At 43.8% G+C, this 14,139-nt stretch overlaps 1 protein-coding gene across 2 annotated transcripts in view; it reads left to right on the forward strand.

Annotated features, from left to right (window-relative positions):
* LOC137049528 (beta-1,4-N-acetylgalactosaminyltransferase 3-like) overlaps positions 1-14,139 on the forward strand; it is a 42,875-nt gene that overhangs the window by 24,117 nt on the left and 4,619 nt on the right. Inside the window, exons 14-19 of one of the 2 annotated variants that reach the window (XM_067428069.1) lie at positions 7,297-7,520; positions 8,454-8,607; positions 8,691-8,763; positions 8,881-9,034; positions 9,207-9,333; positions 10,797-11,193. In XM_067428069.1, coding sequence (XP_067284170.1) covers positions 7,297-7,520; positions 8,454-8,607; positions 8,691-8,763; positions 8,881-9,034; positions 9,207-9,333; positions 10,797-10,899 — 835 coding nt within the window. In that variant the 3' untranslated portion in view covers positions 10,900-11,193. Of the gene's footprint in view, positions 1-7,296; positions 7,521-8,453; positions 8,608-8,690; positions 8,764-8,880; positions 9,035-9,206; positions 9,334-10,796; positions 11,194-14,139 lie in introns of those variants that run through there. The other variant, XM_067428068.1, reaches the window with a different exon arrangement.

The following is a 14,139-nucleotide window of genomic DNA, read 5'->3' on the forward strand; positions in this document are numbered from 1 at the left end:
AATCTTGATTTTACAATGTATAAATTACATGAATTAATGTAATAGATTTTACAATACCACAAAGTCATTTTTTTCAGTGTAGTTTGAAGTTATCATCATCTAAAGTGCATAATATCATCCAAAGATTCAGAGACTCTGGAACAATCTCTGTGCGTAAGGGTCAAGGCCAGAAAACTTTACTCGATGCCCATGATCTTCAGGCCCTTAGACGGCACTGCATCACATACAGGAATACTACTGTAATGAAAATCACAACATGGGCACAGGAATACTTTCAGAAAGCATTGTCGGTGAACACAATCCACCGTGCTATTTGCCATTGCTGGCTAAAGCTCTATAGGGTCAAAAAAGAAGCCATATCTAAACATTATCCAGAAGCATAGGCATTTTCTCTGGGCTAAGGCTCATTCAAAATTGATTGTGGCAAAGTGGAAAACTCTTCTGTGGTCAGACAAATTAAAATGTGAAGTTCTTTTTGCAAAAACTGGAACGTCATGTCATCCGGACTAAAGAGGACGAGGACAACCCAGGTTGTTATCAGCGCTCAGTTCAGAAGCCTGCCTCTCTGATGGAATGGGGCTACATGAGTGTGTGTGGCATGGGCAGCTTACACATCTGGAAAGGCACCATCAATGCTGAAAAGTATATCCAAGTTCTAGAACAACATATGATCCCATCCAGACATCGTCTTTTTCAGGGAAGACCTTGCATTTTCAAACATGACAAAGCCAGACCACATACTGCATCAATAACAACATCATGGCTGTGTAGAAGAAAGAGAAGAAATGTAATTTTGATTCCATGCCACTTTCGCCTCTGGCTTGACTTGCTCAGTTGGGGACACTAAAATTCCAATCTAAGTTTTCAACTAAATATCCAAATAAAATGAATTACTAAATTAACTTTATCAACTATATCACTGATCTGTCTGCATTGTCGCTATATGATAAATTGAAATTAGCTGATGACATCACCGTTCCCTTTCGGGGAACTCGAGCTGCGTCGAAACGCTGTGAGAACGCCTCTGCGTTAATGCGTCGTGAAGCGCCTGTAGAACCATTCCATCGGAAAAAAGATCGATCGTCGGCGTGATGACGTCATCGACTGGAAGCTATAAAACGTCCGTGAAAACAAACAGGAACTAGCTTCTGAGCCTTCAGCAAGCGATCTGTGTGAACCTGTCTGTCTATTTGGTGTTTTTGTCTGTCTATTTGCAAGAGTTTTTCCACCTTTTTGTTAAATATTCCACATATTTACAAAAGAAGAGAAAATAAATAGATAGATTATGGCGAGTGAAAGCAGTGACTTTAAGAGGTGTGTTCATCCCTGCCCACGCTACATCACGAGCGGGGATACACACTCTCTTTGTGTAGCCTGCTTGGGAGCGCAGCATGCCCAGGCAGCCCTCGAGGGGGCTGCTTGCGAGCACTGTGAGCGATTGCCATTGAGAACGCTGCGCTCCCGCCGGGCACTCTTCGAGGAGGGTGCCTCGGCTCGTGTTCCCCGCGGCTCTGGTCCCGCTGCCGCCGAGGCGGAGCGAAGGCTGCAGTCGTGGGGATCACAATTGGATGTTGCAGAGGGGTTAGAGACGGGCGCTGCCTTATCTCTGCCCTCACCTGCTCCATCCAGCGGCTCTTCTCGGGGCATGGAAGCACGCATGGCGGTTTCTTCCCCCCCGAGAGAGTCGCCGGTACTTCATCTGTCCAGCTCTGAGGAGGTGGACGTTGAAAGTATCGATACTGAAGACTCGCCACTTCAGTCCCCTGCTAGTGAGGAGCTAGTTGAGGTTTTGACGCGAGCAGTGGCCAGATTAAACATCGACTGGCCCACTGAAAGATCTGAGGCAGGGAGAAAACGTCATAGCAAGCTAGACGAACGCTTCCTGCCATCTCGCGCTTCAGAACCTCAGCGGCGGGACCTGCCGTTCTTCCACGACTTGCACACCGAGGTGGCAAGATCGTGGAAGAGACCGGCATCATATCGTGTCTTCAGCCCGCAGACTTCGGTCTACAGCAACATCAGCGGGCTGAGACAGTATGGTTATGGGGCGATGCCAAAGGTCGAAGAGACGCTCGCGAGCCATCTCTCACCTTCTTCGGCATCGTCCCTTAAGGCCCCGACTTTACCCACCAGACCATTAAAAACAACGTCGCCGTTGGTGGGTAAAGCGTACTCGGCAGCGGGTCAAGCGGCTGCATGCCTGCACACGATGGCTATCGTGCAGGCATACCAGGCTGACCTGCTGAGGGATCTGGACAGTAGTGATGCTGTGGGGGGAGATATTGTCGCTGAATTAAGATCATCAGCTGATTTAGCTCTCCGGGCCACCAAGGAGACGGCCAGATGTGTTGGCCGCTCCATGGCAGCATTGGTGGCTACGGAGAGGCATTTATGGTTGAACCCCACAGACATCAAGGAGAGGGAGAAAGCCTTTCTGCTTGATGCACCGCTTTCTCCTGGAGGCCTCTTCGGTGACGCAGTCCACACTGTCACCGAGAGGTTCCAGGAGTCGAAAAAGCAAGCTGCGGCGCTCAAGCAGTTCCTCCCTCTCCGGGTCCAGGTCCCTGGGGCTGCTGCTGATACCACCAAGCAGCCCAGACCGAGTACGAGCTCCTCACACAGGGCTCAACAAAAGCAGAGCGTCGCTGCCCGAGCTCCCCCTCAGCGTGGGGACGAGGGGCGGCGCTCTCAGACAAGGCCTTCGAGGGGCAGGGCTGATCTGCGGACAGTCCTGATCGCCAAGAAGGCCTCGTCGAAGCGTTCCTGACGCCAGAAGCGTCAGGACGCTGAGGGTGGTTCCCCCCGTAGGGAAACAGTGTTTACCCCTGCTAACGGTACCCGTTTCCCTACGGCACCCTCGGGGGGCCGCGCTGCCAACCCCGCCGCAATGCCGGGGCGCAGTCGGTCTCCGCGGGCCACCCGAGGGTGGTCCGCACCCCCTTCGGGGGGCCCCCGAGCAGTCAAGTCAGTTGTTCCCTGCCGGTCCGCCGCTTCAGGGCACTGCGCTTGTTGCTCAAAATACACCAGAGGCCAGCCTCGAGAGGCTGGGTCCCTTAGTAGATTTTCTAGACGAGTGGAAACGTCTATCAAATATATCTCGTTGGGTCCTGCAGATAGTAGAAAGGGGGTACGCCATTCAATTCAGAAGTCGGCCATCTCCTTTCTGCGGTGTCCTACCTACAGAGGTGGGCCTGGAGCAGGCTCTGGTAATGGCACAGGAAGTAGAGACACTCCTGCAAAAAGGGGCTATAGAGAGGGTTCCCCCTCCCAGCAGGGAGTCGGGCTTTTACAGCCGTTACTTCATCGTGCCGAAGAAGGATGGGGGCTTACGCCCGATATTAGATCTGCGGCTATTGAATCGCTCGGTGGCCTAGCTCAAATTCAAGATGCTTACAATCAGACAGATTGTAGCGCAGGTCAAATCGGAGGATTGGTTTGTCACCATAGACCTCAAAGATGCGTATTTTCATGTCTCCATCCTTCCACATCACAGGAAGTTCCTGAGGTTTGCCTTCGGGGGAGAGGCATAACAATATCGTGTACTTCCCTTCGGTCTAGCACTGTCACCCCGCACGTTCACCAAGTGTGTGGATGCAGCTCTGGCGCCGCTGCGTCTGCAGGGCATCCGCATTCTGAACTATATCGACGACTGGCTGATTCTAGCGAATACAGAGCAGATGGCGGTTCAGCATCGAGATGCTGTTCTCGCCCATATGTCGAAGCTGGGGTTGAGGCTGAACGCCAAGAAGAGTGTGCTTTCTCCGGCTCAGAGAACCACTTTTCTGGGTGTGAACTGGGACTCGGTAATTATGCGGGCGCAATTATCGCCAACACGCATAGCATCGATCCTGGCAGCCGCCAAAGAACAGAAGCTAGGCCGAGCCGTCACTGTGAAACAGTTCCAGAAACTGTTAGGTCTAATGGCAGCAGCGTCCAACGTGATACCTTTTGGCCAACTGTACATGAGGCCACTGCAGTGGTGGCTCAAAACAAAAGGGTTCTCCCCGAGGGGAAATCCGCTCCGCACGATCAAAGTCACGCGGTGATGCCTACGTGCTCTGGTCATGTGGAAAAACCCGGGGTTTTTATCTCAGGGTCCCGTGTTGGGGGCTCATGTTCGTCGCGTAACGCTAACGACAGATGCCTCTCTCACGGGCTGGGGGGCGACCATGAGTGGTCGCTCGTCCCAGGGTCTATGGCAGCAACATCAGCGGCACTGGCACATAAATCGGCTAGAGATGCTCGCAGTGTTTCTTGCATTGAAACAGTTCCTGCCCGACCTCAGGGGCCACCACGTACTAGTCAGGACAGACAACACGTCCGTGGTCGCCTATATAAATCACCAGGGGGGTCTGAGGTCTCGTCCGTTGGACAAATTGGCACATCGGATCCTCCTGTGGGCCCAAGGGAAATTGCCGTCAATCAGGGCAGTATATATCCCGGGGGCCCTGAATCAGGAAGCAGACAGCCTGTCGAGACAGGGGCCGAGGCCCGGGGAATGGAGACTCCACCCAGAGGTGGTGGAGCTCCTTTGGAAGGTTTATGGGAAAGCAGAGATAGACCTGTTTGCTTCGGCGGAGAATTCTCACTGCCCGCAGTGGTTTTCTCTGACCCATCCGGCCCCGCTGGGGCTGGATGCCATGGTACAGGAGTGGCCGAGGCTGCCTCTGTACGCCTTCCCCCCGATTGTCTTGCTTCCAGGAGTTCTGGAGAGGGTACGCCGGGACGGGGCCCAGGTACTTCTAGTGGCTCCGAACTGGCCGACCCGAGTATGGTTTTCGGACCTGATATCTCTCCTGGAAGGCTCTCCGATGGAGATTCCGACCAGGAGGGATCTACTCTCTCAGGCGGGCGGGAGATTCCTGCACCCACGCCCGGAGATGTGGAAACTGTGGGCCTGGCCTCTGAGGGGGCTAGGCTCATAGAGGAAGGTCTCTCGGCCGAGGTCGTAGAGACCATCCTACACTCCAGAGCTCCGTCCACAAGGAAGCTGTACGCTTTGAAATGGAGACTTTTCTCAGCATGGTGCAGAGAACGCCAGTGGGACCCAGTTAACTGCCCGGTTGGTACAGTGCTGGAGTTCCTGCAGGCAAGGTTCTCGGCAGGGTTGACCCCCTCCACACTAAAGGTGTACGTGGCGGCCTTGGGTGCCTTCCACGTCCCTTTCAGTGGAGTGTCTTTGGGAAGACACCCTCTAATTACACGCTTCCTTCGTGGCACTTTAAGGTTGAGGCCAGTTATGCACTCGAGGGTCCCAGCATGGGACTTGGCCATTGTTCTGAGGGGCTTGTCCGGACCACCTTTCTAACCTCTGGAGGAGGTTTCGGACAAGTTCCCTACCTTAAAAACCATCTTCCTGTTGGCCATTTCGTCTCTTAAAAGAATAGGAGATATTCAGTCCCTGTCAGTAGGGCCCTCATGTCTAGAGTTTGCGCCAGGGATGGTGAAAGCATTTCTGCATCCCAGGCCGGGTTATGTCCCCAAGGTTCCTACGAGCCCACAGGGCCCCATCACTCTACAAGCCTTCTGTCCTCCTCCGTTTATGACGTCAGACCAGGAAAGGTTAAATCTGCTGTGTCCTGTGAGGGCACTGGATACTTATGTCCACAGAGCTGCCCTGTGGAGGAAATCTGAACAATTATTTGTCTGTTTTGGACCCCCTAAGAAGGGGGCTCCAGTATCCAAGCAGAGGATGAGCAAGTGGGTGGCCGAGGCCATCTCACTTGCTTATGAAGCTACCGGGCAGCCATCTCCACTGGCTGTCCGGGCGCACTCAACCAGGGGTATGGCTGCTTCTAAAGCACTCTTGTCGGGGGCTTCCCTCCACGATATCTGCAACGCGGCCGGATGGTCGTCTCCGTCTACCTTCGTCAGGTTCTACGAACTAGACCTGGCATCTACAGTAGGGGCACAGGTTCTCTCGTAACCGTGTGCGCTTCGGCTTCACACATACGAGACACTTGGTCCTATGGCGATGTGGGTATAAGGGTTCTCACAGCGTTTCGACGCAGCTCGAGTTCCCCGAAAGGGAACGTCTCAGGTTACGTATGTAACCCTAGTTCCCTGAGGGAACGAGACGCTGCGTCGCTCTGCCATACTCCCGGCGTGTCCGTGATCACTTACTTCAGGCTTTATCAGAAGTTAGTTCCTGTTTGTTTTCACGGACGTTTTATAGCTTCCGGTCGATGACGTCATCACGCCGACGATCGATCTTTTTTCCGATGGAATGGTTCTACAGGCGCTTCACGACGCATTAACGCAGAGGTGTTCTCACAGCGTTTCGACGCAGCGTCTCGTTCCCTCAGGGAACTAGGGTTACATACGTAACCTGAGACGTTTTCTCTACAGCGACTGTACAGCCGAAGTTTTTTAGTTTTTTTTTAAATAATCATCATTGTAAAAGCCCTATATAAACAATGTTGACTTGACTTGAATTAAAATGACCAACTTGCAGTCCAGATCTTTTACCCATAGAAAACATTTGGCACATCATAAAGAGGAAGATGCGACAAAGAAGACCAGAGACACTTGAGCAACTATAAGCCTGTATTAGACAAGAATGGGACATTATAATTCCTAAACTTGAGCAACTTGTCTCCTCAGTCCCCAGACATTTGCAGACTGTTATAAAAAGAAGATGGGATGCCACACAGCGGTAAACATGGCCTTGTCCCAAATTTTTTGAGATGTGTTGATGCCATGAAATTTAAAAGCAACTTATTTTTCCCTAAAAATATACATTTTCTCAATTTAAACATTTGATATGTCATCTATGTTGTATTCTGAATAGAATATTGAACTTCCACATCATTGCATGATGTTTTTAGTCACAATTTGTACAGTGTCCCAACTTTTTTAGAATCGGGTTTGTACATAATTCACCCGCTATATTGCTAAATGTAACTGATTTTCATATAAACAGATAATCGGCTTCTCTTGAGACTCCCCTGCTTCAGAGAACAGTTACTGAATATGTTAAAGAAAACACTGTCAATTTCAAACCATGTTTTTGAGACTTTTGTTTATTGCAGTTTTAAAGAGAAACTACCCAGCAATGGTTTTGGCTTATGAATGTGCATGTGGTCTCTCTTAAAGCATATTAAAAGCACCACATAAAATCAATATTAACAAAAAACATGTTTTACCACAGGTCTTTAAGTGACAGTTTACCCTATGCTACATAGGTAAAATTATGAGGTCCTTTTTTTGTTTAAACATGACCATTTACAAAGCAGGTGTGGTGTGTACATATACTTTTGGTATTATATTATTTACTGTGTTTTTCCATCTCCACAGTGGCTACTCCCTGTTGCGTGTGGTGAATGTTGTAAGGCGTGAAGACAAGGATGTTGGTAGTCGTTATCTAGTGGAACTGGAACTTGTGGGCCCACAGGGTCAGAAAGTTCTTCTTTCACGTTACGTTTATGCAAAAGCTGAGGATACATCAAAAGAAATGTCTCTCTGCAGTCCAAAAGCATTCAACTGGAAACCATCTGCAACTGTTCATATAATTGTGGCAGGTGAAACTAATCAAATTTATCAATATATGTCTTGTTGAAATTACAGTAATTACAAAACTACAAATCAATATTCAACTAGGAGCTATTCATCTTTTTAGACTCCAAATGTACAACACACCAAAATACCCGGGATGGGGAACTAGTTGCCGAAATCAGTCCTGGAACATGCCCTGCGTGAACAAAAGGCAGGAATTGAAGCTTAGTGGAACGGTACTCAATGCGCTAGTTTATGATTGAATCAGAAAAAAAAAAATGTATCATAAGCAAACTTAAGATGCTGTGGAGAAATTGTACATCACATCCTGATGTCACATCTTTTTCATGGTATCTTTACAGAATGTGTGTGAACGGACCATAGACTGTAAAAAAGATGGGCTACACACCTTTACTCTCTTCTATTGTAGCCTCTTCTATTGAAAATCCCAGAAAAAGTATGTTGGTGCCTCAGTGACTGCTTCGTATAGAGAAGATCACGATTAAAAAAATAACACTTGAACTTACCATGATAAAAACGACCTAAAATGACAGAAACCATCTTTGGAAAACTTTTATTTAAGTGTAATTTGATTGTTTAGTTTGTCTCGTGCCATTCGATTACAGGTTGAAGGGTTTATGAGCTATAATGTATATCTAGCCACCTGAGAGTGATAAAAAATGGCTTCACTTTTCAGGAATGGTGCAGCACATTTGAAATGCATGCACAGATTCTCTCGAAAATCGCTGGCAGTGTGAATGAACCAAAATCAGATGATTCTGGAATCAAATCAAATTAAAATAGTGTTACAAAAATTTAAAACTCATTACAAACATTGCCAACATCACAAAGTGAATGTACCATCTCTAATCTAAATACAATACTTCAATTTGCATCATCAGATATTTTCCAGACATGTGTTTAAATTCCGAATGCAATCTTCATTTGTCTCCAAACAGTGAAAGATCAGGCCAGGTGGATCATACAGTTTATCAGGGAAATGGAAAAAGTGTACAGAGCAACTGGGGACAAAAACTTTAATGTGATCATTATAGACTACAGCAGCTCTGACATTGATATTGAGAAAAGACTCAAAAAGGCTACATTACCCAGGTAAAACACTTTGTTCATATGAGTGTGTTTGTCAGTGCGCAATATCAATGGCTAATTGTGTCAACATTGTTGCAAATATACAGTTACAGGTTTAAGAAGATGGAGGGTAATTTTCAAAGAGCAGCTGGCCTTCAAGCTGGAATAGATCTTGTTGAAGTAGGTGACCTCATTTGAACAATCAAAGACCTCCATGTTTCTGATTTCTTACTCCTTTCAAGCTAGTTTTGGATGAATGAATGGATTTTTTTTTTATTTTTGGTCCTTCCTCCTCAGGATGAGCACAGTATTTTGTTTCTGTGTGACCTGCACCTCTACTATCCTGTGAATATAATAAATAGTATACGAAAGCACTGTGTTGAGGGAAAGATGGTCTATGCTCCAGTTGTGATGAGGCTGGATTGTGGTGCTTCACCAAGAGCCCCAAATGGTACTGTTCTCCAAGTTTAAATATTACCTTTAACATTAACACTATTAACTCTAACATCCTGTTTGCAGGTGCATTCTTCAGGAAATGCAAATCTAGTTCTTGCTAATGTACTCTTTATTTGTTTTCAATAAGGCATAGGTTGAGCAAGCACAAATATCTATCCTCTTCCTAGGTTTTTGGGAGATTGCTGGTTATGGTTTGATGGGAATCTACAAGTCTGACATGGGCCGTATTGGTGGCATGAACACCAAAGAATTCAAAGACAAATGGGGGGGTGAAGACTGGGAGTTATTAGACAGGTAATGAAACTCTGTTATCTTTGGCATTATTAGAATATTCATATTGTTTTGTTCATTACACCTGTGTGCTCAGTCCATTTTTCAAATTGTATTATTTTTGAAAGATATCATATTAATGATTTACAACCACACTAAATCAATAATCAGTCTTCCAGGAAAAGCTGTTTTATTCTACAAGGAGAGGTTTACCACCATTTTTAAATCTCATAACTAACCATGTCATACAATTGCTTGTTAGTACTACTACTAAAACACCTACTACTATTACACTGTAAATAGTGATCAGGTGACTTGTTGAACAAAACTGGAAATTCTGTCATTAGTTTCTCAGAAATGATGAAATCCAAAACCTTTCTGACCCCTCATAGACAGCAAAGTTATTACCACATTCAAGGCCCAGAAAGGTTGGAAAGACATAGATGAAATAGTCAGTGACTACAATGGTTTAACTTTAATTTAATGAAGCAACGATAATACTTTTTGTGCGGAAACATATCGAACAAATTGCTTGAATGGTGGGTTTAATAGTAACATCAATACTATTCTTAATGAAAAACATAACAGCAGAATAGTATAATGACAAGCTCGCTTAAATGGACACTTTTACATTTAAATTCAGATGTGGGGGAGTAATTTCAAAATCACAGAGGTCCCTAGATAATACTAATCACGTGCAAATAGGGCTTAAGACTGTAAGATTTTTATTTCCAAATAAATCTGTCTCTTCCGTTATACCCTGAAATTTTGAATATTCCAATCTAATATGATTTCTGACCTGTAAGGTTGCCAGAATAATATTCTTACACGGTGTGTTAATAGGCCAGAGGAGAACTGGCACCCCGACTGAGTCTGGTTTCTCCCAAGGTTTATTTTTCTCCATCACGCCCTGATGGAGTTTTGGTTCCTTGCCACTGTCGCCTTTGGCTTGGCTTGCTCAGTTGGGGACACTAAAAATATGATTAAAGTTATTCAACTTATTATACAAATAAAATGTATGAATTAGGTCTTATTTAATTCTATAAACTTAAATACTGATCTGCCAACATTGTTGCTATATGATAAATTAAACTAAGCTGATAACATCACTGTTTTCTCCAGTATGACTGTACAGCCAAATCTAATTTTGTCGCAATATTATCCTGTTTGTCACTGTGAAGCTGCTTTGACACAATCGTGATTGTAAAAGCGCTATATAAATAAAGTTGATTGATTGATAAGACTGAAGACTGACAAGAAACACAAAAACAACAACAAACCGCTTCACTGTGAAGTGGCAAAAAAGGGGACAATAAACTTACATCTATTCCATAGGTGTAATGCAACAAGCAAAAATGTAAACAAAATGTACTGAGTGCTCCTTAATTTTTATTATTATTATTATTATTAGTAGTAGTAGTAGTAGTAGTAGTAGTAGTAGTAGTATCTTAAAGTATCTCTTTAAACCTCTTATTTTTCTCTTTTAGAATCTTAAGCAATGGATTAGAGGTGGAACGACTCCACCTGAGAAATTTTTTCCACCATTTTCACTCCAAACATGGATTGTGGGTAAATAACAATCCAGGCTAAATGGGAAGGATTCTCTTTTTATCTAAAACCAGTTAAGGGCAAACCTCGCCCCCCAGCAGATTTCAGTGTTCAACTCAATTATGCAGTCACCTGTCAAGAAAAGTTCAGACTTTATGGATTCAACTCAGAGTTGTAAAAAAAATCATGGATTCATTTTTAATCTTTACCACACAAAGTCAAATAAAAGTATCTACTCATACTCTGCATATAATTGTTCCTTTTTAGCAGACCGATCATCTATTATTTATTCAGCCTGGTCTGTAAAAAATGCACTCAAAAGTGGTTTTGCTGTAATGGTTTTGTTGCACACACAGAAGAGGCGGTGTTTTCTGGTGGCACATATAGTTTTTTTATTTCTGTCACACTGCAATATCTGCAAAATCAACAAAGAAGACAAACATTCAGCACATGTTGATATGGCTGGCAGTGTGACTTCTTCTTTATCATAAGTGAGATACTGTTCAATCAACTCACATATATACACATTATGCTGGTATAACGTACATTACTCAGATACACAATATATCAAGAAATAATAACATTTGTATTCCACCAACTAGCTTACACTCATCTTTCAGTAGTTATGCTAATGCTCAATTACACAAACTGTCTACAAGCAATTTGCATTACTTATATTTAATTGTATGTGATTGTAAGCTCTGTTCTTTAAATAACATTAGGCCATATAACTCTGAATCAATGTCTACAAACTCTCTAAACAACAATATATTTGCCCACAATGACTGAATGTAATAAAACAAACAAATAAATGATCAAATGTTGCTGAACTATCTTTAAAAGACAACTCTGCGTTCGTTAAATTGTTAATTTGTGCTGAAATCACGATCTACCGCGCGGCCGAGTAGGCCGCATTCCAGCCGCGGCGATCTCTCGCACGGCATCCGCCCGCGCGGCCGTCTAGGCCGCATTCCAGCCGCGGGTGCGCCGATGCGGTTATTTTTGCCGATTAACAAAACGAAAACACCTAACAAACAAATAAACTAACATCTAACCATTAGAAAACAGTCGCGATGTCCCATCACTCATCTTACCTGCAAAATCAACAAAGAAGACAATAAACATTCAGCACATGTTGATATGGCTGGCAGTGTGACTTCTTCTTTATCATAAGTGAGATACCCTGCGGTCTCACCACTGCCCCCTAGCGTCACCCGCCAGTATATGCAGATATAAGTGATATAGACATCAGTATACTTAATAAATGATAACCAGTATTAATAACAATACATATATAAAACTATTTGAATTTATATAACCATTTAAATATATATATATATATAGATGACCTTATATAACCATATGACTACACCTTGCTACCAAGTTTTGAAGGAAGTCTTTGAATAAAAATACAATAAAAACAGTAATATTGTGAAATATCAACTCAAAATAACTGCTTTCAATTTTAATATTTTTTTTCTCAATGTAATTTATTCATTTGATGCTGAAGCTGAATTTCCATTCGTTTGTGTGACATGATTATTCAATCAACCCGATCACACATAAATGCGTATAGATAGTACGAGTGTGCAATGTCGTGGAATGTATACGCCAAAACTCATTTTGGCGTGCATATGATACGCTGTTTTTCGCATGCATATGATACGCGCTTTATGGCGTATATATGACACGCGCTTGGGTAGGTTTAGGGTGATGGGGCGTATATATGACACGCGCTTGGGTAGGTTTAGGGTGGTGGGGTGGGGGGTTCGTATGTATAATATGCCATAAAATGCGTATCATATGCACGCGAAAAACAGCGTGCCATAGACACGCCAAAATGAGTTTTGGCGTATACATTCCACAACATTGCACACTCGTACTATTTATACGCATTTTTGTGAGAATACCCTGATTCAATTTACAGTCTTGCTTAAAAGTTTACACCAGGGGTCTCAAACTCAATTTACATGAGCACCACTGAAGGTAGAGTCAGGCAAGTTTTCCACAAAAAAAGAGTACAACTGATCCAGTCTTCTCACTCTTTATTATTAACAGTTCTTCTACATGAATGTTTCTTCTGAACTTTAACTGTTCTGCTGAATGTGAAGATTCCTTTCTGAACATGAATGGTTCATACAGGCTTCTCTTGCCTACTAGATTTTTTTTTTCTTTTTTAAATAGCCTATAGAAGTTAAATCATTATGAAATAATACATTTTAATTTTATTTAAAATAATAGACTCATTCAGTGAACGAAATTATAAGTCTAATTCTAGTTGGTAAATAATCCATTTGGGACTATTTGCAAACAACATTTGCATTAATTTGTGCGAAATATATGATTAGTCCTGAGATTCTTTGTGTGAGTGAATAATTGTGTACATCTGCTGCTTATTTTTTAGTTCCCCATGGTCTAATGGTTGACTTTTAGTAAACGGTTTCGAATTCTATATTCCACTCTCATTTCTTCTTCATTAAAATCAAAGATGTTTATCAATGATTGTATATTAAGAGCATGGACACGTTGCATTTTGTGTGCATTTGTGTGTGTGCATTTATTTCTGTGATTTCACCGGAAAGAATAGTCTCTCTTTGCAACAGCATTAAGCAATAGATTGACACGCTCATGCGTGTGTGTGTGTGTGTGTGTGTGTGTGTGTGTGTTTGTACGACTGCATTAGCCAAAAGAGAATGTAATGGCCATCTGAGTGCTGTTAGACCATATTCGTTTCAACTGTGATTAGCTTTAAATTCTGTTCCTGTCAATCACGTGGTGTGTGTGTGTGTGTGTGTGTGTGTGTGTGTGTGTGTGTGTGTGTGTGTGTGTGTGTGTGTGTGTGTGTGCGACTGCATTAGCCAAAAGAGAATGTAATGGCCATCTGAGTGCTGTTAGACCATATTCGTTTCAACTGTGATTAGCTTTAAATTCTGTTCCTGTCAATCACGTGGTGTCAACCAATTATACTGCATAAGGGAGGGCCGAACTAACTTTCTCATATACACACACACACAGACGAAGTGAGACAGCAAACGCAGGACTCAGCAAAAATATGCTTTTCAGAACAACGTGCGGGTCGTACTAACACTTTGATGTCAAGTAGGGGGCCACAAAATATGCAAGCGGCCCGCAGTTTTGTCCAACTAGCAATTAGTCTTACTTTTCTAATATAAATTGAACCGAGCTACCATTTTATGTAACTGATCTTAAAAAGTTTTAAAAGTGGTTTATGCAACCGGCCCCTGGTTTACTCCTTGAAGAAAATATGTGGGATTATACAAA

The sequence above is a fragment of the Pseudorasbora parva genome, chromosome 20, assembly GCF_024679245.1.
Source record: "Pseudorasbora parva isolate DD20220531a chromosome 20, ASM2467924v1, whole genome shotgun sequence".
Taxonomy (NCBI): Eukaryota; Metazoa; Chordata; class Actinopteri; order Cypriniformes; family Gobionidae; genus Pseudorasbora; species Pseudorasbora parva.